At 39.6% G+C, this 21,092-nt stretch overlaps 2 protein-coding genes across 2 annotated transcripts; one reads left to right on the top strand and one right to left on the bottom strand.

The window, feature by feature from the left end:
• Positions 1-245: 245 nt before the first annotated feature.
• LOC140945216 (uncharacterized) lies at positions 246-8,935 on the top strand. Its single transcript, XM_073394267.1, has 4 exons — positions 246-310; positions 1,772-2,756; positions 6,634-6,876; positions 8,696-8,935. The coding sequence occupies exons 1-4, from the start codon at positions 246-248 to the stop codon at positions 8,933-8,935; spliced, it is 1,533 nt and encodes a 510-aa protein (XP_073250368.1).
• Positions 8,936-10,691: 1,756 nt separating this feature from the next.
• LOC140945215 (uncharacterized) lies at positions 10,692-20,055 on the bottom strand. The gene is made up of 4 exons (XM_073394266.1): positions 19,946-20,055; positions 17,131-17,226; positions 12,787-12,929; positions 10,692-11,202 (listed from the first exon to the last, which is right to left on the bottom strand). The coding sequence occupies exons 1-4, from the start codon at positions 20,053-20,055 to the stop codon at positions 10,721-10,723; spliced, it is 831 nt and encodes a 276-aa protein (XP_073250367.1). The 3' UTR covers positions 10,692-10,720.
• Between the last annotated feature and the right edge of the window lie 1,037 nt (positions 20,056-21,092).

Here is a 21,092-nt window from a genome sequence, read left to right as displayed (position 1 = left end):
CCCCCTAGATCCGCCCCTGCGAGTCTTGAGCTTTTAACATACAGTTTGAAGGGGTGATTCGCTGTTGTAGACCCAACTTTTGAGAATTCGAATAAATCATAAAAATTTAAATGATAGCATCCAAAGACGAACTTGTATAATTAAAGATAGATAATTTCTACGGTCAGATAGCGACGGCCTTTTGAACAATTTACAACGATCGACACAAGGCATTTCTCCTTTGTGTTGGTTAAGTGCTAATCTAGATGCCCTTCTTTGTATACTCTCCACCAAACGGATACAGCGTATTCAAGAATTGGTCGTACCAGAGGTAAATACAGCGTTGAGAAAACATTTACGTTGGTGGTGCCAACAGAACATTTGATTAGACCTAATAGATTGTTAGCTTTGTTTACAGTTATGCTAATATGACTATCCCATGAGAGATCCTTCGATATCGCAACGCCTAGGTTCTTTCCTTTTGTTTTTCGTTTTCTCACTTACTTGTTAACGTGTATTCTTTTCCTTTTCGCTCTCCGCTATTTTGTTAATTACGTTCCTTTGTTACGTGCTGTATGTAAATTTTGTTATAGTTTGTTATCTCGCCCTTTTTTTACCAGTTTACGTGTCTAATAGTGTAACAGCATTAGTGGAAGTAGATTTTTTTCCTCGGTGGCCCTGACCACCAACCCTGATGATAACAGTTGTGTTACGGTGGATGTTCCTTTCAGAAGGCCGAATTGGTTGTTATTTATCAGACCAGTTTCTTGCCAAAACTTATGCAACCTATCAAAAACAATTTTTTCGCCAATTTTACAAACAAGAGAAGTAAGAAAGATTGGGCGGTAATTTTCTCTGAGAGATTTAGAACCCTTCTTGTGTAACGGTGTGATATCAGCGCATTTCCATTTATTAGGTTAATTCATTAACCAGAGGAGAATGATTTGTTTAATATAGGCGCCAGTGAAGGTGCCAGTTCCGATGCACATTCTCTCAAAACGCAAGGGGCGATATTGTCAGGCCCAGGGGACTTGCGAGGCTTGAGTTTCAAAAGGAGGCGTCTTACTTCATTGACACTTTCGAGTCTCATGACAACAACGTAATCCGCGGTAGGGAAATTACCATAATCGTCGACGGTAAACACAGAGGAGTTCATGCACTGAACACTGAATACAGAGGTGGTCTGTCACAACAGCATTGTCGATTTTTAATGAAACAAGATTGTTAGTTCCTCTTCTTTTGGACTTATAATAAAATTCCAGAAGGGTTTTGGGTTTTCATTTTCTTTCAGATCGGAGGCTAGTTTGTTAATGTATCGATCTGTATTGAAGAGACTCTTTATAGAATTGTTCAGTCGTCGGTATTTTTCCCAAATGGTCGCTTTGTTACTTCTGCGAGCACGTTTGTACAAAGATCTTTTCTTTTTGCACAAGGCAATAAGTTCCTTGGTGATCCAGGGAGCATTGGGTTTCTTGTTACCCTTGCGTTTAGGAATGCATTCGTCTACTGCAGTGAATAGTAGGTCTTTCCAACAAGTCCAGTTTTGATTAATGTTATCATCGAAGAAAACGCAGTCCCAGTGAAGTAGAATAATAAGGATCTCAGATGGCCCCAATCAGCTTTAGTTGAGATCCATTTTAAACATTCAGAAAGCGCATGCGCGCAAAACTGATTACCATTTTGGAAGAGAGATATTTATCTATTTTAAGCAGCTGTTTTAAAAGATCAAATTAGCAGTGAGAACAATCAAAACTCTGACATTGAACATCGTTCTCTGATTTGCATTTTACAGTTTTATTGAAAGAAGGTCAAAAGCTTTACCACTTACACAGAACAATTGCGTTATGATTCTCCGTTTCTTCAAACACCTTGTTTTTCGCTATCATGGAGCATTTTTGGTCGGCTTTTTTCTATCGCTTTATTTACTTTACTACTGTTATCGATGGCGCAACTCAGAGTTGTGTGAACTCAATTTTGTTTTACAGTCTGAAGCGAAAGTCAACACGCGTTCGCTAAAAGCTGAGTATCTGTTGCAGGAGATCATAAAATCAAACGGTTTCCTTGCTGCAACGAGAACAAACAATGAGAATAAAATATTATCCTCTGGTCATCGCGTTTGCGTCGTGGATCCAGCTCTGACAGAGTGCCAGAACATGGGATTTGCTGCTCTTCTTCTCCGAACGATTGACGATATTCTTCTCTGCGAGGCTTTGGGAAGCGATCGACCAGTTGTGTATTGGAAAGCATGTAAGTCAGTTTGTTCTAGGGATCCCAGAGTTAATTCGTGGGAATGGTACTTTGAACCCATCGGCAGTGGCTTATTGGAATCACAAGCGGAACGAGTTTTATGCCCTTTGATGCTCGAGAACGAAGAGAGCATGCTTCGAACTTACCCTAATCTAAAGCTAATTTTAAACAGCAGTTTTAGAAATCGATCGTACACCGTTGGCTTTGCCAATAACAGAATAATAACAGAAAAAGAGAGAAGAAGAGTAAACCAAATGCTTCAACAGTACATTAAACCCAACAATAGAATTATTCGAAAGCTTAATAACTTTTATCAACGATACCTCGCTAGGAATACCGTTTTAGGGGTACATGTTCGAGGCACAGATCATTGGATGGAGACGAATGAGAAAAGGCTGCCACATTTAATGAGCTGGGTTGAAAGTGCCCAGTCAATTCTTAAAGCTCTGCCGCAACCAAGCAAAATATTTATTGCTAGTGATAACGACGAAGTTATTGAGAAGTTTGTTGCCGTTCTTGGAAATGATAAGGTAAGTTCTTTGCATATTATTCTCAGTTTTCAGCTTTGTATCTTCCATACGTTTCGCTGTCTAAGGGGTCGTTGACTGTTGATTGCACAATTGTTATTTTCCGAGCTAAAATGGTCAAACAACATCGATTAACGCTTCGATTCCCTTCAGTTGAGGCACAATATTCCAAATCCACCTTACCCCGCCTCCCAATTATTTTCGAAGCGGGGTGACTTCATTAAATCTAGTTTGTTTTTCTAACCCAGTTTGAGGTGAACATTGGTTGTTTGGATGTTTGTTGGTGTTGTTGCAGAAACTATTTTTGGTTGCTCAAAAATTGCTCGAATAAACGAAAACTTTTTTTTGGTCTGAAGCTAAAATGTGCACATTGTACAACGAAAGTAAGATTTCTAAGAATTTTTGTGCAATTTTGCGCCGTAACCAGCGTTGCTAATTACTTTGTCCTCAATTAAAACCAATAAATGTAAAGAGGCGATTAAATTGTTGAATGACCTTCTTCACCCGGGACACTCAAGTCAGTCGAGTGTGAATCTTCGTCCACCATTTAGAATTTTCTCTAAAAATCGCTGACCTTGCAGCTCGACTTTTATCTTGCGCCCATGATCTGCCCCAGGGGGAGGATTTGGATCCTTTTTTTCTGAAGGAAATTAATAAATTGTCTACTAAAACATTGTTAAATGTGGAAGAAAGGCCAATTTAAGCATATTTTCGTCCCCAAAGCCCGTCGTTTTTTGGTCACGTAGTCGGTTACAAATTAAGCCGAGTGGCTCTGGGGACGAGAATGATTTAAGCACTAAAAGCTGCTCTGATATCTCAGAATTAGAACATAACTAGAGAAGTTGCTCAGAATGCAAAAAGTTGCTCAAAACGACTCAAAGTGAGGAAAGAGGAGAAGTTGCCAAAAAGTTAGACATAAATAACAAAACAGCTAAGAGAAAAGCGACTTGAGTTTTCCGATATTTCGGACGGACAGGCTGTCCTTTTTCAGAGGATTTAATGACGAATCGGTAAGTCGTTACAATAGACCTTTTTACCGATACGGCGGCCATATTAAATTAATTCGATTTAAGGAGTATTATAGGATGCCCAGGTGGCATGAGTACATTTCGTTTGTATTTTCGAGCGCTTCTTGGGACATTTTTTCTTACAGTTTTCTTAGAATAAGATTGTAATGGGAAAAAAGATACTTGTGCCGTGTTTTGATGTATATAATGATCGTCCTTTTCCCGGGAAATATACAGTGAAAGACCATATTTCTAATACTAAATAGAAAAAGGCGATCATTATTAGATCCAAACACGGCACAAGGATCTTTTTTCCCATTACAATCTTATTCTAAGAAAACTTTAAGAAAAAATGTCCCGAAAAGCGCTCGAAAATACAAACGAAATGCGCTCATGCCCCCGGGTATCCTATATATAATACTCCTTAAATCGAATTAATTCAATATGGCCGCGGTATCGGTAAAAAAGGTCTATTCAAATAGTATAGACGAGTAGCTGTTGGAAATTTAATAGAAAGGTAATTTAAAAAACTAAATGGGCCAATGATGAGAAACGATTCAGACAAATAAATAAAATAACATAAAATAACATAAATAAATAAATAAAAATAATATTGAAATTAAAAATTTAAAAAAAAAATCACAAAAAATAAAAATATTGGAAATATAAATAAAAAATGTATAAAGAAATATCAAGATAATAATAATAATGATAATAATAGTAATAATAATAATAATAATAATAATAATAATAATAATAATAATAATCAAATAACTCAAAATGAAATGAAATAAAGAGTATAATAATAATGAAATCAATAAGTATATAAATGGTTTAATGGTCGTCCTCTCTGTTTATTCGGCTTCTCCGTATGAAGTATCGGGAAAACTCCAGTCGCTTTTTCTCTTTGCTGTTTTGTTATTTATGTCTATATAATTTTTGTCCTGGATAAACAGCAGGATTTGGCTGCCGTCATTTTGCATAAAAAGTGCTAAAAAGTTGCCTTGTGGAAAGCCAGGATCAATTTAGCTTTCTAGGAAACTGCCCACCTACCCCTCCCCTAAGCTAACATTAACACTTACTTCTCGCTTGGGGCAAAATAATGGCTTAGGGGAGGGGTAGGTGAGCAGTTTCCCAGAAGCTTAAATTGATCCGAAAGCCCTAGCGGGTGTTGTTCCGAGTGTCTTTTTAGTCTTTTTTATTACGTCATTTGGTGATTGCAACCACCCGCAACACAGGCAACATTTCTACACCTCTGTGTTGTAACCTCCGTTAATACGGCCTCAAACGGGCCATGAAAATTTGGACGTCTTGACTTACGGAGCTTTAGCAACGACAACGGCGACAGCGCCGGCAACGAGAACGTCAAAAAAGCCATAGGTTTTTGAAGCAAAACAACGACTTTACACCTGCATCACGCTTTTTTGTCATTTCTTTGCCGTCACTGCACGACTACGGCGTGAAATTGCCTAATTTCACTTTTTACGGGAGGACGTAAACAAGCGACGACGAATTGTTCTTTCTCTTTCTTAACTTGAGTGCAGTTCCCAAGAAATCAACTCCAGGGAAAAATTCGCCCTCATTAGACATTTTGAGCGAATCGGAATAAAAATGACAAAGCTTGAAAAAAAGAATTCATTTTAAAAGTGATGTTCTCGTTGCCGTTGCCATCGCCGTCGCGGTCGTCGATGCTAAAGCCCTCTTTTTTATAGGGAATGGTCAACCTAGTCCCCAGGCGTTTTCGACTCGGTCATTCCTGGACTCTACCATGAACTGTGACGTCACCGAGAGATACTCGCCGAGTTAATCGCCTGAGTTCTCTCGCCCGCTCTCTCCCACACTTCGCGCGGACAACGGATCAAGAGAGAACGCCTAGGGACTAGGCTGGGGTATGGTCATTCACGGCTACTTTTTTTCACCTCTATTAATATAGTATTTTAAGGAGTGCTATTACATTGCTCAGTTTGTATTAAGGAACATGGCTAATCAGAAGCGAACAACATGACCTTTTCCAGGCATTTTCAGTTAAAAAGAAAAACGCCTGTCAAGATTTTTTTTTCAACCTCGCTCACAAAGTTCTCTCCTTTGGGGGTCGAGCAACTGAGAGAGCCCTGGGAACGAGGTTTCCTTGACCCCTGTATTAAAGGACAAAATGCATAGGAGAACGGCGATCGTCAAGAAGAGCTGTTTATTATAATCGCTGCCAGTTATCTCAACTTTCTCTCCAGTAATCCCAGCGATATTAGGGAAGCAACGACAGCAACGGCTACGAAAACGTCACTTAAAAATTGAATTCGCGCTGCCTCTAACTTTGTCGCCCTTATTCCATCTCGTTTAATTCGTCAAATGTTCGCAATTTGATTTGCACTTTAATTCAGAAAGGACTGTTTCAAAGTTCAGGAAAAGAAGAAGAAAGTTGTTGTCTTGTGTTCCCGTCCTCGACAAAACGTGAAATTAGGCACTTTCACGTTGTAGCCGTGCAACGACGACTAAGAAATCTACAAAAAATGGCGATGCCCGTGCAGAGATGTTGTTTTGCTAATCTAAGCCTATTGCTTTTTTGCGGTTCTCGTTGCCATCACCGTCGTCCGTGCTTAAGCTTCTTATTGTAGCAATTACATGCAAACCAGCCTTGGTTTAATGTAAATACAGTCGACTCCCTCTTAACGGACACCTCTATAAGAGGGACACCTCTGTAAAACGGACACCTAGAGTTGGCCCCTGCCTTTGCTCATTCCCTTTATTTGACTCTTTATAAGACGGACATCTCTCTAAGACGGACACTTGGTGCCTGTCCCAAAGGTGTCCGTCTTGGAGAGAGTTGACTGTAATTATTTGAGACTTATTCTTTGCTGGGTGTGTTTTGTCATCAGGTTGTTTTCACCAAAGCTTTCAGAGCAAGTAAGTACGACAGTCCAATACCTTCGCATGATTTTCAGTTCGAGGACAACCCCGCTGACCCATACGAACGCGTTATAGGTACTCAAGTATTGCTGGATATTCTGTTGTTAGCAAAGTGTGACCACTTCCTACACGCCGAGTCCAGCGTGGCCTCGCTTGCAAGCTACTTCAACCCAGCTATGAAAAGTTATTTCCTGGATGAAACGCAAGTAAAGGTAACGTGTTTCATCTATATGACGACTTAATCTCGTAACGAGATCGTTTTTTGAAAGACTTTGGTGAGTCAGTTCTTCTAGATTATCCGGGAGTATCAATGGAGAACAAACAGCCCGCCATCTGTAACATAAGGGTCTTCATATCCCGTGGATGTTAAATCAACTGTAGAACTTCTCTTCTCTTCCTACAAAGCAATAGAGAATGAGCGAAGATTGCGAATCCCTGTGCCCATGAAATCTTTTTTAAGTTCAGACGGGCGAACGTCTGTCTGTTGTTTTGCGATCGCGCCGTCTACTTTAACGTAAGCGTGAAGTGTATATAGGGGATTCGCTCTCTTAGCTCATTCTCTCTTACCGTTTAATACGATCACGTAAAGAATGTTAGATTAGATCAATTCCCATGTGGAAAATGATTTGGGGGCTGACTGAGTCGATATCGTGTACAGGTAATGGGGATTTCCGGGGGCGAGTTACGTCGGTTATACAGGGGCGGATCTAGGGGGAGGGTGCAGGGGGTGCGCACCCTTCCCTGAGATGACCTGCGGTTTTCTAATACAATTGGTATTCTGCAAAAAAAAAAAAACAAAAAAGACAAACAAAAAAAAACTATGTGGTTTATTGGTGTTGAAGTAGAGCAAGAGACGAGTGCACCCCCTCCTAAAAAAAATCCTGGATCCGCCCCTGTTATAGGATGGGTTGATGTAAGAGGTAAGGCGTAATGTGAAAGAGAAAATCTCCAACCTCGTTCCCAGGGTTCTCTCCTAGGAGAGAGCCCTGGGAACAAGGTTGGAAAATCTCTAGATGACAGTCTCTAGATTTCAAATTTGCAAAGGTAAATAACTTGTTTATTCTGATCGCCTGGAGGAGGCCGCTAGTTCACTTATTGGCAGGGTTGTTCAAAGCTAGGTTGAGATAACCCAGGGTTAGTACGAAATTTGAATACAGGTATGAAAGCTTAAAAAGCAAATTCAAGATTCCACAAGATATTTACAACTTTTTGGTGCGATTTGTGAGAACGATGAACCGGGTTGAAACCATCTAGCCACCCCGTCCCTGTATGTCCTATTAGAGTGTTTCTTAGAGGCTTAGATTGATTTTACTTGAACTGTGAAACAGATACTAACAAATAGCGCAAAAAAGTCAGAGGTAAACAAAAGAAGACAATAGAATAAGTGCATTTAGTATTTACCAAGTCAGTGAATAGCACTTTCCGCGCGTTTTGATTGGCTCCTGTAACTCGCAATATCCTTATAATTAGCTATTCACTGTTTTGCGACCGGAGCCAAGATGGCGTCTCGTTTCCAGACATTTTCGAACGGCGAAATTTGAGAGAAAAATGAAGCAGTCGTACAAACAAATACCAAGAAAGCGACGAACTTTGGCTTGTCGGTGTTTACTGATGATAGGTAGAAAATTATTTTCACGCTGAATTTGCAACAAAATCGTAAAAATGCACTTGACAGTATTCCCCGAAATGTTTGTAAATTGTAAACAAAGTTCTTACTAAGTGACATTTTTAATTTACAAAAAGTTACTTTTTTCATTTTTATCCAACTGATTTGGTAAATACTAAAACAACTATCCCCCCTCAGGGTCGGTGAACAGCACAAGATATATACCTCGAAGCTTCGCGTCTCGGTATACACTATTAACCTACCCTTCGGGGGATAGTTGTATAATATAACAGAGGGTAGTATTCTACTACCTGTTTCACGAGTTTGCTAAAATCACTCTAACAAGTTAACCAGCACCCGAGATGCTACCCGAGATGTCTGAAATTCAGGCTAGTTAATCGGTGAAAAACTGTTTACTTTGACAGGCACGACAAAGAAAACTTCGCACAAAGAGTAGAATCAACGATGAGGGTGAGCCCAAACTAAAGACAACGGAAAAACCCTTAGAAGCAATAGAAAACGAGCCTGATGATGAGTTCAGGGACCTCATGGGGTCAATAGAGTGTTTTCAGCGCAACTCTTTGACAAGCGCATGCCCAAATGCTGCCAAAGGAAAGTTCGTCAATTTGACTGAGGCACGAGATTTCTTCAAACCTTACTCATGAGGAGAAGGAAAATATGGAACAACTAGATATTTATAAGTGTGCGACTAGTAGTAATAGGGACTTTAAGATCCAAAGACGCGACGGCAACGAGAACGTCACTTAAAATCTCAATGCGCGTTCTTTTAGTCTTCATCGCAATTATTCGTACCCAGTTACTATGTCAAATGTAGGCGAACTGAATTCCTAGGGACCATATCCAAATTCAGAAACAGAATTAAAATTTCGTCGTTGCTTGTTTACGCACTCCATGAAACGCGAAATTTGGCATTTTCACGTCGTATTCCTGCAAAAACGGGCAAAGAAATGTGCAAACAAGCGTGGTGCACGTGTAAAGTTGTTGTTTTGCTTATAAAACCTTTTTTTTAAACGTTCTCGTTGCCGTCCACGTCGTTGAATCTTACTGACTCCCTAATCACAAATAAGGAGTGCGTTTATGGGGCTAACTTCAAAGCGAGGCTCAAAATAAATACCAGTTCCCCGAGATAAAGCCCCTGAAGTCAGGCCCAATTTTAGCAGCTTCCATACATTGTCTCCTACGTGGTTGCGCTACGAAGAGAAACGAAAATAGAGCTTGATCTCAGGTTACTAAAGTAGCGTCGAAACAGACCTATATAGCTTATATATACCAGAGTACCTTTCCCAGGGCGTAGGGATACACCTGGAAAATTTTGATGGTGGCGTTTGTTCGAAAAACCTAACCTTCTTTCAGAAGGCAATAGGGAGTTTAAGCAGCGACGTTTTTGAGCGACGCACGTCAAACGGAAGTGGGCCTTTTTCTCTTTTAGTATGCCTTGACGCCACCAAATTTGTATTACGAAGTGTCTTTACTCTTATAGAGACGATTTGCCCAAAGATTTGCCAAGAATCACGGCTCAAGAGTGCAAAACGTCTACCTCCGGTTGACCCGCGTAGCTCAAAAACGTCGTTGCTTAAACTCCGTTTAATCTTTCTACGGCAGTATTATACAAACAACAAAGAAGTAGGGTTTTAAAATTAGCATGTTATAAGTGACAGCTTTACTTACTCAGAAAAACTGTCTAAATGGAGCGGGTTACAAAAGACGAAAACAAACTTACATTTACTTTGTGTCATTGACGTGATCGTGGCACCAAGATGTTTATCGTCCTAGCCAGAACGCGTCTACAATTTCGCTCCGTTCTGGCCTGACCCAGTGGATAGCATTATTTTCTTTTGAACCACTGAGGCCAGCAATGTACAAGTCAATTCTCTTCTCACCGGACGCACCTTAAAAGAACTACCTCAAGAACGACTGAAATTATAGAACTGCTACAAACCTTGTCTTTCAAACATGAAAATTACAATTCAATTCAACAAAAGATTTGTTGTGTTGGTTTACCTTATAGACTTCAACTTTGTTTGGGGGAGAGAAACATTTGTGAAGCGGTTTTTTACTGTGGATTGTTGGTTACTTGTAGCCGATTTGATGTCAAAACGACGAGAGAAAAGGGAAATGTTGCTAAATAACCAACAGTAGTGAGTGAAAATTCGCCTAAAGTCAGTTATAAACACTAAAGGTCGTTACCGTGGACGAGGTCACTGTTGGTAGTTTGGTAAGTAACAGTCGAAACATCTTCGTGTCTTCTTCACTTATCGAACTTGGGATCGGATGACTTTGGTAATCTTCGAGAGCTTTCGGTAATCAGAATAATAAAGATATACTGATCAAGGAATCCCTCAGTCTTTAAGGCATCTTACGTAAATTTATACACGATATAACAAGAAGTGTCTACTTTTTTTGTAAACTTGAATATTAGCAACGTACTTCTATACAATATAAACACCCGGTCTTTGAGAAACCTGTCGATCCGGAACAACTGGTTTTTCTCTGAGCTTTTTCACAATAGCCTCTAAACTCATGGCCATTCTCAAGTCGCCATCGACAGTCAATGCACCTTGCATGTAGGCATCAAACGCTGTAGTTTGTCCGTAGAATATCTGTTGCATATTTTCAACGTTCATAGTTAGTACTACATCAGGATTATCTCCTTGTTTTTCCGCATAAATTCTCCCATGTCCGCTTCTTAGATCAAGAAACCAAGTTCCCCCATTTTCTCCAGTAATGTTAAATTGGAACATTCCACCGATCTCCTTTACAAGGCTTTCATTGAGAACACCGCTGACCAACTTGACTAGCTGCTCTGGAGTTAGAAGATCGACCCTAGTTCTTTCATGTCCAGATTGAGCAGCAGTAACGGGAGGGTCTGGGAGGGAGGGTGCACTTCGGATAGCATTGTCTCCACCCAAAGCTACAAGCAAAAAAAAACATTTACTTTTCTGAAAAACAGCTTGGAAACAACATGAACTGACCGTCCTTTTTCCTTGTATACATTATAAATGGCACTACGCTTAAGGTGGCTCCATCATTAATAAAGGAGCATTTAGCAATGACGAACGTTTAAGCTTTTCGTCGTAACTTTTCGCAGCAGACAATCATGATCAGTTGACCTCTTTTTGTCTAGTTGACGTAGAGTTAAATGCCTTCTTGACACTGCTCACTGAAGGCAACGTTTTAGATACAAGTCCTGGCAGCCTGCGTGGCAAGCGTCGAAATAGGTAGGAAGGGAGGGGGCTTTTTTCTGCCTTTCACCTTCCCCTCCCCCTCCCCCTTCCACTTCCATTAGGGAGCTTGAGCAACGACAATGGCGACGGCAACGAGAACGAGAACGAGAACGGCAAAAAGGCAATAGGTTTATGAAGCAAAACAACAACTTTGACCGTCCATCACGCTTTTTTGTACATTTCTCTTAGCCGTCACTGCACGACTACGACGTGAAAATGCCTAATGTCACATCTTTTGGTGGACGTGAACACAAGACGACTTTCTTTTTTCTTTTCCTGAACTTCGCTACAGTCTTTTAGAATTCAACTCCAGAGAAAGTTGCCAACAACGAGATGGAATAAGCGCGATTAAGTTTGAAGCAGCGCGAATTCACTTTTTTAAGTGACGTTTTCGTAGCCGTCGCCGTCATTGTTGCTTTTGCTCCCTATTTTCACACCTGTCGCAAGCTCAGTCTTGGCTAAACTGAAGATAATTAGGAACGCGGCTTTACTAAATAGAGTGGTTTTCGTTTGAGTGTCGTAAAACCAAAACCAAAGTAATTACTCTGGCCAATCACATAGGACACAGACAATACATTGAACCAATCAAAACTCGAAGTAATTACATGTGGCTGACGCAAAGCGCGGGAAAATGCATGCGAGCGCGTCACAATTGGCTTTGGTTTTACTTCTGATTGGATGAAAAGGTGGCGCGAATCTTTCAAGCCAATCGCATCGTGTAGAAAGTGCAAAACCAATTACTTTTCGACACTCAAATGAAAACCGCTCTATCGGCTAAACCTCGATTAAATACTCATCCACACGCTAGACTCGGTATTTTATAAACTAAGATGGCCGCCCGTAAGGGTGGGTAGGCGCTTGATTCCGACGATCTTAAGGAAAAATAGGGGACTGTGAACCTGGGTTTGCCCATTTCAGTACCCCCAAAGAAGGAAGGTTTGCAAAAAACAGTTTGTTTTCTCTTATATAACTACCCCGGTCACACCAAGAAGTACTGAGACTTCAAGTGAATTCTTGGGAGGAAATTTAAAAAGTCTTTTCCTCGGGATTTTGTCAACAACTTCAAACAGTAACCTCGAGGGTGCACATAGGTCTTAGGTCTTAAGCCTTGACAATAGGCGACCGTAATTAGATTTAGTACATGAAAGGTGTAGATATATATTTCCATGCACTGTTGTACAATGTAACTGAGGGATTTTCAAATTACTCAACAGTGCCTATTTGAGTGAAACTAAACCTACACTAGTATTTCTAGTCAACCCGCACTGTACCTGAAAACATACTCGCCAACCCTGATGGGTCAGAAGCGAATGTCATGCTTCCAAGCTTCGAACTCTGAGATCCTCCTCCGCCAAAAAGGGCAGACAAAGCACTGACGGGCTCTTCAGCCTCCTTCAACACCTTCACCGCTGACCTGAAAGTTATACAAGAAATAAGTCAGTGTGAACTTGCGTGACGTCACGCTTTAAAGGGGCTTAGTCACGTTATTTGTTATCTTTTTAAAAAGTTAAGACGTGTCTTCGCATCAATTGATTTCAAAAAATAATGGTCCAGTTTTGTTATTTAAGATTATACTTAGGCATTGGAACTGTTTCCTGTCGTCTGTTGCGACGGATGACAAAGATGGACATAGATTGAAACTTGAAAAAATTGGGCCAACTTTTTCAAATTTTAATGCTATGCCTGCAGAAAAAAATCACGAAAAAAATTATCATGGTTAGTGTTCCCTGACAAGATTTGTTTGATATATTTTTCATAACTCTACAGGAGCATTCTGTGTATGGCTAAAGATACTAAGTTATGACTTTTTGCACAAAATTAACCAAGAACAGCAATATCCACGTGACACGGCTACCACTTTAACTGAGCCGAGTTATCTACAGTGGGACCCTGTTAATACAATGTAGAAGGGCCACAGAATAATCGTCTCGGACGCATGTTTTGTCCATGAAATGACTACTTAAAAGTATACAGAATGGTGTCTTATGTCTCAACTGTAAGCAAAGGCCATTCGTCTGAAACAGAACCAGCAATGGGATAGCCTGCAAACGTAGATGCATTTAATTTCCGGTCCTCGCTTGGACAATACGTCAGGATTCGCAGGCTAACAGTCAGACTTTTGTCAAACGTTACCGATTGGTTGTTTATGGTATCGTATAGGCACTTCAACTTTGAATTAAAAATGGACTTTGTGTACGCGCAATAATTCCTTACAATATCAATATGATTATATTTAAGAGCACATGCTCTGAACACGTTTCCGATCATTGCTTCTTTTTCTGCACTGGGAATTGGTCCGACTCATTCTACAGAGAGAACCTTACTGCTCAGTCTAAAAAAGATTTTAAAAAATGATAACCGCACCTGTTTAAGAGCAAATGACGTTTTAACTCTCTGGGGAGCTCCAGCTTTAAGGCAAAAGCCGCCATGTTTTAATGGCACGCGCTAACCACGCAAGAAATTATGCACGGTTAAGGATGCGCAATGCAATACTAAGGAATAACCTAAAGCTAATATCAAATATTATTGATATTAAAAAAACCTTTCAAGGTCTTTCAACCTCTTCTGTTAGGTTCTCACTGACACACCATAAGCGCACATAATTAGGTATTTCCATTCATAATGTAGACAGCAGTTACCCCCCACCAGTTGGGAGGGGGGGGGGGGGGGGTTACTTCCTTATAAGAGGCTAATGGGAATGTGCCGGTGGATGGGATCGCATTTTCGTGACTGGATTGACTATAATGGGGTCGCATTTTCAAAATAGATTGGGCTCGCTTTATATTTGGAAAGAAATTTGCCGTTTTTGCTTTGTTTTACTGTGTATTTGAGGGCAATTTTCCAAGTACAAGCCCCCGGGGGGCTTATATTTGGAGGCGCGATTTAACGGAGGGTTTTTTGCGTTACAAGTTTGGGAGCCTTATATTAGGAGGGGCTTATACATGTAGGGGCTTATTTTCGAAAATTTGCGAAACTTTTTGATGGTTAATGTTAATATACGTTTTTGGCGGTTGACGGTAAAAAATAACAAATGAAGCTTGACGTTTAAATTTGAAGCCGTTTGACGGCTGACGGATGTGCTATTTGACAAGAATGGGTGGAATAACTGTTACATATTCTTATATAATCATATTAAGTTATTACTGTTGAATTATTTACAATTAAGAAATATTGTACAGTTATTTTTTCCTGATTTCATTTTTAAAAGTGACCCGAGAATTGAATTTCGGGCATAGCGGCTAAGCTAATGAATAAACTACGTCTGGAAACATTGTGCGGCAGGTTGAGCCCCGGTCAAGACAATAGATGGGTTCACAATAGACACTAAAGTGCACTTGAAGTGCACTTGAAGTGCACTTGAGTTCAAGTGTACTTGAAAAGCACTTGAGGTGCACTCAGCTTTTTAGTTTAAAATAGCGTTCACACTTAAGTTAAAGTTAGAGTCCCGGACTCAACATTGATAATAATTTCGTTTTTATTTGTTTATTGAGTATGTGCAGTGTAAATACATTTATTTTCAATTAATACTACGGTCTGCGTACCCTATGTAAAAAGGTTCTTATTTTCCAAAGAAAAAAATACAATATAGCTAAGACTTTTTTAGTGATTCAGCTTATTCCTCATATAAAATCTGCTTACCAAATTAGAAGTTATGAAAAATGACCATAAAAAGAAGGACTAAAGCAGTGACCTGAGGAATTTTGAAGTCCTACTTCCAAAGAGGATTCTGAATATTGACTTATCTTATTTGCTCAAATGTACAGAATTTGTTCATAAATTTTAGAAAATAAGAACCTGTTTCAATTTTTAGGCTGAACAGGTTCTTATATAGAGGGAGCTTAACTGGCAAATTTTAGCCTAACAGGTTCTTAAAATCCAGGGCTGAGGTTTTCAAGGCTGGGTTAAGATAACCCAGGGTTAGTGCGAGATTTGAATTCAGATTTGAAAGCTTCAAAAGCATTTCAGTTTTGATTCTTTTTGTCTACAAGTTGATGATTGGAAGCTCTAAAAATAACAGAGAACATTATCCGAGAAAATGCTTTAGAACACCAGAAAAAGAAACCCGGGTTAAATTTAACCCCGGGTTAAGCGCCAATCCTCTTCGAACAACTGGGCCCAAGTTCTTAGTCGCGGGGTTTTACTGTATGTTAACATAGTTGTGACGTCTTTTACAGCTATACTGACTTTACACAAACAGAACCTCGTCCCAACCTCCAAAGGCCCTGGGGACGAGGTTGACACAAACAAGCAAAAAATCTGCTAATGGTTTTGAAAACTTACTCCCGCAAGGACTTGCAAGCCATTCTAAAAAATTTTAAGGTAAACTTTGTTGTTGTTGTTGTTGTTGTTACACAATCAGCTCGACGCACGGAAGAATAAAGCTTATAATTCCCCTATATTTGTATGAAACTTCGGAGTACCATTAAATAATTTCAAACCAAAGTTTTGGCTTTTTTGTCGCTGCCAGTATGGCACTGTTTCTGGTTTTTCTGTTGTTTCGTTGGCAGAAAGCTCGCGAAATCTACTTTTTTCCGCCGCTTTGTCCGAGAGAAATTTTGTTGTTTTCCATATAAGGTCAGACTAAGGTATATGAGCTGATAACCGAGAATGAGTGAACTAATCAGAATGCTAGAAATGCATTATCCGAGGTTGAAAACTTAATAAAGGGAGTTGACCTAAGCATCGTAACCCTTGCAGCATACAACTTGATTTAAAAATACACGGAGATCCTTCATCTGAACCAGATATATGAAGAAGTTTACAGCGCTGTTAGAAAAGACAAGCACTGCACCAGAATATCTCATAACAAAATCGACCTGCAAATCAAGTGAAGGCTTGACTATCGCTACATAGGCTAAGTAGTAAAGTAGTAAAGAATAGGGAATAACAAAAGCCAAGGTGACAATTATAAGTAAATTAGTTGTTTTGATTTGGTGTAATCTCACTCTCCCCCTGATGGCGTTGTCTTTCAGTATATCGACCCTTCCTTTCCTTCTTTTCCATACCCTCCTGGCCAAGATGATGTTAATACCAGTCAAAGCAATGCTGGGTAAGAAGTACTGTATCAGTACAACGTTTGCAAAAGTTACTCTGTAAGGTATATAACTGGTATCAGGTTTACAGACCACCGTGTAATGTGTAGCGTTAATATTGTATCTTATACCATTCATTGTTGCAGCAGGAGCCAATGCAACTATTAACCCTGCAATCCACGCAGCATACACTATTTTACGGACAGAAGTAACACTAAACGTTTTAGGAACATCACGGGTTGAGAGAAACCTCTCTACGCTTATAGCAATTAAATTATTTATTGTTATAAAGGTAAACGTAACACTGATATATCGAACTGTTCTACAAGGCCAGCCACTTTGGAATACACCATACATTATTTCCACAGAAGCCAAAGGAACTGAAATAGAACAAGAAAGTGTGTCTGAAAGGGCTAAACTCTTCATGTAGAGGTCGAAGTTCCTGAGGAAAGGAGAAAACTGAAGAAAAGGAACCGACTTTTTCTTGGAAAGAAAATAAAGAATAAGGATGTTGCCCACCAATCCAATGACTCCAACAATTAAAAACAGCACAAAAAGGATCAGTTTTGTATCGAAACCCACTGGGGTGACCACATAAACTGAAGCCGTGATCGCTGCCGCTGCTGTGCTGTTGGTAATGACCACAGGGTTGGACAGTAATTGGGAAGAACGTTCCATCTGCAAATAAATTAGAAAAACAGTAATGAACCCTTAATGGCGTTGAATATAGACCACTTCGAATAACATCATCGGACTTGAGTCAATTCAAACAATTTTCCGAAAAATCCTTTTTGAATCTATTCAAGCCGTTTTTTGGTCACTATCTTGGCCACCCAAAACGTAAATATATAGATTTAGCCAGGGCTAAAAGCGAAGGTCCTATTAACATGTGGCTTTCCATGATCGCTCCAGTTAGGAAATCTGTCAATTATTCGAGATTTGTAGTGAGCATGCGCGAAACGGGCTGGGAACAACAACAAGAAGTTCGTCTTTGCAGCCGATTCGACAGTGTGAAATGAGTTCGCTTTTGGTCCCTTTGGTCATTGCTTTCTTTGCTGTCACCAATTTTTGTCCGCGGTAATATGGAGCTTACGTTTTCCTTTCTTCTGGTCTTGCGTTTGTCATTACATGCGGTTTACTACGCTAAGAACGAGACCAGTGAACATTGATCGAAAACAGACATTGTTCCTCGATGCCGGACCTTTTGACTCACTTCATCTGTCTAGATGCAGGCTCTCAAGCTGTGTTTCTGTTTAGAAGACCCACACGACTAAAAAAAGGGCCAACCCTCCAATACGTATGTAAAAGAGTTTATATTTTCAAGTGAAAGGCCCAAAATTAATTCACAGGGATGTTAAAAAAAGGGCGGTGGCTGTGGTTGAAAGCGTTATTTACGGTTTTGCTACACCTTTAAGACGACAAGAAATGATTGATTGAGAGTCTTAATTCTTCATTCTTGATTGTGAACGTATCCTGGCAGAGTTGCGTTGGATGATTGAGTGGCATGGTCAAATCTCGTAGTTCATGTATTTCTTTATGTACTAAAAACTAAATAAATTTTGCCAAGAGATCATTCTCTCTTGATTTTGCACATGTTGATATGCTTAAGTTCTTATGTTCCTGTGATTTGAAATGAAAGGGAAATTATTTTGTGTGTTTGGAATTCTCTTTTCATGACAGCAGTTATTACACTGCCTTCAGTTTGAGTCCTCATTCAAGTGTGTCTTGTTGCCAGCAGAAAGGGAAAAATTACATAATGTAAATTCCAAAAACTACACTACGCCTTGGAACAAAATTATGGTTTAAAAAAGATTTCTTAACTTGGGCGATCATGTAAACTGGGTTCCAGGCCTCGCTGCCAGCCCCACCTGGTCACCTGTTTTTGGACGTAACGATCAAAAGCAACGTATTCTCGGTTTTCACATGACGTCACCAAAATTCAAACTAAAAAACTATCCCTTCTTCTGAGTTTATACTTTCATGTGATATTAGAGCACCTTAAAACCTTCATACAAACAAATTTTTGGTTCAAAAGGGTTCTTTGTTTTGCGATACAGGATGCTTGAATTTCCAGGCTTTTGCGTGACGCGTCATTTAGCTGGCGGCCGGGAAAGCTCATATGTGGGTTAAAAACATTACGGATTTTTGGAGATTTTGCTATCTAAACATTCCTTGTCTTAGAATAAATATTACTTTAATCTTTATGAGTTCCTCAAGCGAAGAATTCACGCATAAGTAGGAAAACTCAAAAACAGATTTTTCTGTTGGTTTCCGGCGGCCATATTTGTGCCCCTGAAAGGGACACAAACATGGCGTCTCCATACAAAGCTTTATAAATTTGGGTAAAACGTTTTTCCGAATATCTCGCATATGAACTATTGCATAGACCTAATAGATTCTTGGCAAGGCTTTTTGTATATTTATCTTCTTTCATTTTCCAGATCAGTCTAGACTTTCTGTATTAAAACGTTTCCGTTTTTATGTCTGCTTCCTCACGTGAGTGAAACCCGCTGTCAGAAAGTTGTATTTTAAGTACAGACTTAAAGTTCCGGTTTTTTCTTTTTAATTAAAATACATGCCTGCCGCCCTACTAGCTCTAAAGATTCCGTGTTTCATTTTTCTACTGCTATTTATAGCAGTTTGAAATTTCACACAACATTTCATTTCATTTGATAAGTATAGACTCATATTTAGCGAATATATTTATTGTTTGAGTTGCATTTCCTTTCCACCTGTTTAGAAACCGTTTTAACACGAACAGAAATGTAGACACGGTGGAGGCTTAATCCGAGAAGAGAAGGTATACTGAATTTCTTATCTGTAGGTTGATAAGTCATGATAAGTTAACAGACACGGAATCGGTATATGTGAAACAGCTGATCTTCTTCAATTTTAACACATTATTGGTCAGATTTTAATATGCTTCAAGTCAAAAGGGAAAAGCGACCTGAGACTCTAAAGCAAACGGTGTGAAAACGGCCTGTTAAAGTCCGCGTAGACTGCAAAACAGTCCGTATTTTGGCGTATTCAAGTACACTGTACGCACGAACAGTTAAACGAAAGCTGAAAACGGAGAGCGAGACTGGGGAGAGACGCTAAAAATACGGACTGTCCGTTTTGAATAAGATATATTCGTTCGAATTGCCCGCTTCTCCCAGCCACGGGCAATTCCCATTGGCTAAATTTTGATGCAAGCTCTTAGCAAACTGTCAAGTTATGTTTGCAACAAGTCATTTGTGATGTTCCCTACCGTGATGAATTCATTGTCCGTTGGCGTGTTCAGTTGCGAAAGAATCGCAGCGCACTTTCCACCTTTGTGGAGAAAGATTCTCCTTCGTCGACTGGACAACGAAAAGTTCGTTTATCAGAAGGTCGGCCATTTTTGGTAACGTTTCACCTTTCTCTAGTACTAGTAGGGGCAACAAACATATTTTCAGAGCTTATCCATCCACTCTTAAAATTGCCGAACTGTGCTTTGTCGGCGTACTGCCACTTCCATCCACTCATGTTTGATCTTCCAGAAAACACTACATTGTACACGGAAACAACGCTCAAGACTGCTTTCGCTATTTTCTCGCGAAATCAATCACCGGATGTGTCAAATTTACAAAGAGGACGGAGTTGTGAATAGATTTTTGACAGTTCAACGACATTTTTGAACCCCCTGGTCAGAACGAACTGACTATATGGAAAACGGACAGTCGGTTTTTTTTTTCTCTCGCCTCACCTGCCTTACGTATTCAGGCATGTGAGGCTCACGCGCTTGCTCTTACGCTGCTCCTACGCAACTCTAAACCAGTTTTGGGAAAAAAACCGACTGTTTTGCAGTCTAAAACCCTAGCGTCATTGGCTATAACTGAACTGTACGCCACCAATGAAATTATGATTAAAAAACACGTTTTATTTCTGACCTGGCTTGTTAGAGATGATAATTATTTATCATGGTAGTCATTTACAGCCAAGACGGGATAAAGCTTTATCTTCTATTGTTTACAGCCTGTTTGAAAAATGATTTTGGAGAGTGTATTTACGTTTTCAGCGTTTGTGTCACACTGACGGCAAAATTTTCCATCGCCATTTTCCATCATTTTTGGTAATCTGACAAAACCTCTTTCAATCTTGTATTTTTTAATATTACTAAAACGTTGCTGGAAATTTTCGTGGTTATTTTTGAGTGCGTTTGAAAATTTTCGGAATTTTTCCTGGATCATTGTTAAATTGTAAAATATTTTGCCTAAAACGACTGGAAACCGGCACGATCTGCATTAAAAAAGGAATATATTACCGAACCAGTCCTGTGCATGGTAACATTTTGAATTTTCATTCTAGATAATACCTCTTTTTAAGCCTACTACATCAAAATGTGGAAAAAACACTGCTGGAAATGGCTATTTTTTACCAGAAATTGGCCATTTTAGAATATCGCGTTTGGTTTTAGAACGTGTTCTAGAGAATTACTGAGTTCTTATTTAAAACCTTTAAAACTTCAATTAAAACTAACCTGTTAGAAAGACTGCGAAGACGCCAAAAGCGAAGAAAAGCAC

The sequence above is a fragment of the Porites lutea genome, chromosome 8 (genome assembly GCF_958299795.1).
Source record: "Porites lutea chromosome 8, jaPorLute2.1, whole genome shotgun sequence".
In the NCBI taxonomy this organism is placed as follows: Eukaryota; Metazoa; Cnidaria; class Anthozoa; order Scleractinia; family Poritidae; genus Porites; species Porites lutea.
Note: the sequence above shows the minus strand (reverse complement) of the source record. Positions and strands in the feature narration are given on the sequence as shown.

Excerpts from the sequence above, each read along its gene's own strand:
- LOC140945215 (XM_073394266.1), bottom strand. The coding sequence starts at position 20,055 with ATGAGTGGATGGAAGTGGCAGTACGCCGACAAAGCACAGTTCGGCAAT. Across the intron at positions 17,227-19,945 it reads CCTACTAGTACTAGAGAAAG|ATGGAACGTTCTTCCCAATT; the intron begins GTGAAACGTTAC and ends ATTTATTTGCAG. Across the intron at positions 11,203-12,786 it reads GTTGGCGAGTATGTTTTCAG|CTTTGGGTGGAGACAATGCT; the intron begins GTACAGTGCGGG and ends TTTTGCTTGTAG.
- LOC140945216 (XM_073394267.1), top strand. The coding sequence starts at position 246 with ATGCCCTTCTTTGTATACTCTCCACCAAACGGATACAGCGTATTCAAG. Across the intron at positions 311-1,771 it reads AAGAATTGGTCGTACCAGAG|TTTTATTGAAAGAAGGTCAA; the intron begins GTAAATACAGCG and ends TGCATTTTACAG. Across the intron at positions 6,877-8,695 it reads TGGATGAAACGCAAGTAAAG|GCACGACAAAGAAAACTTCG; the intron begins GTAACGTGTTTC and ends TTACTTTGACAG.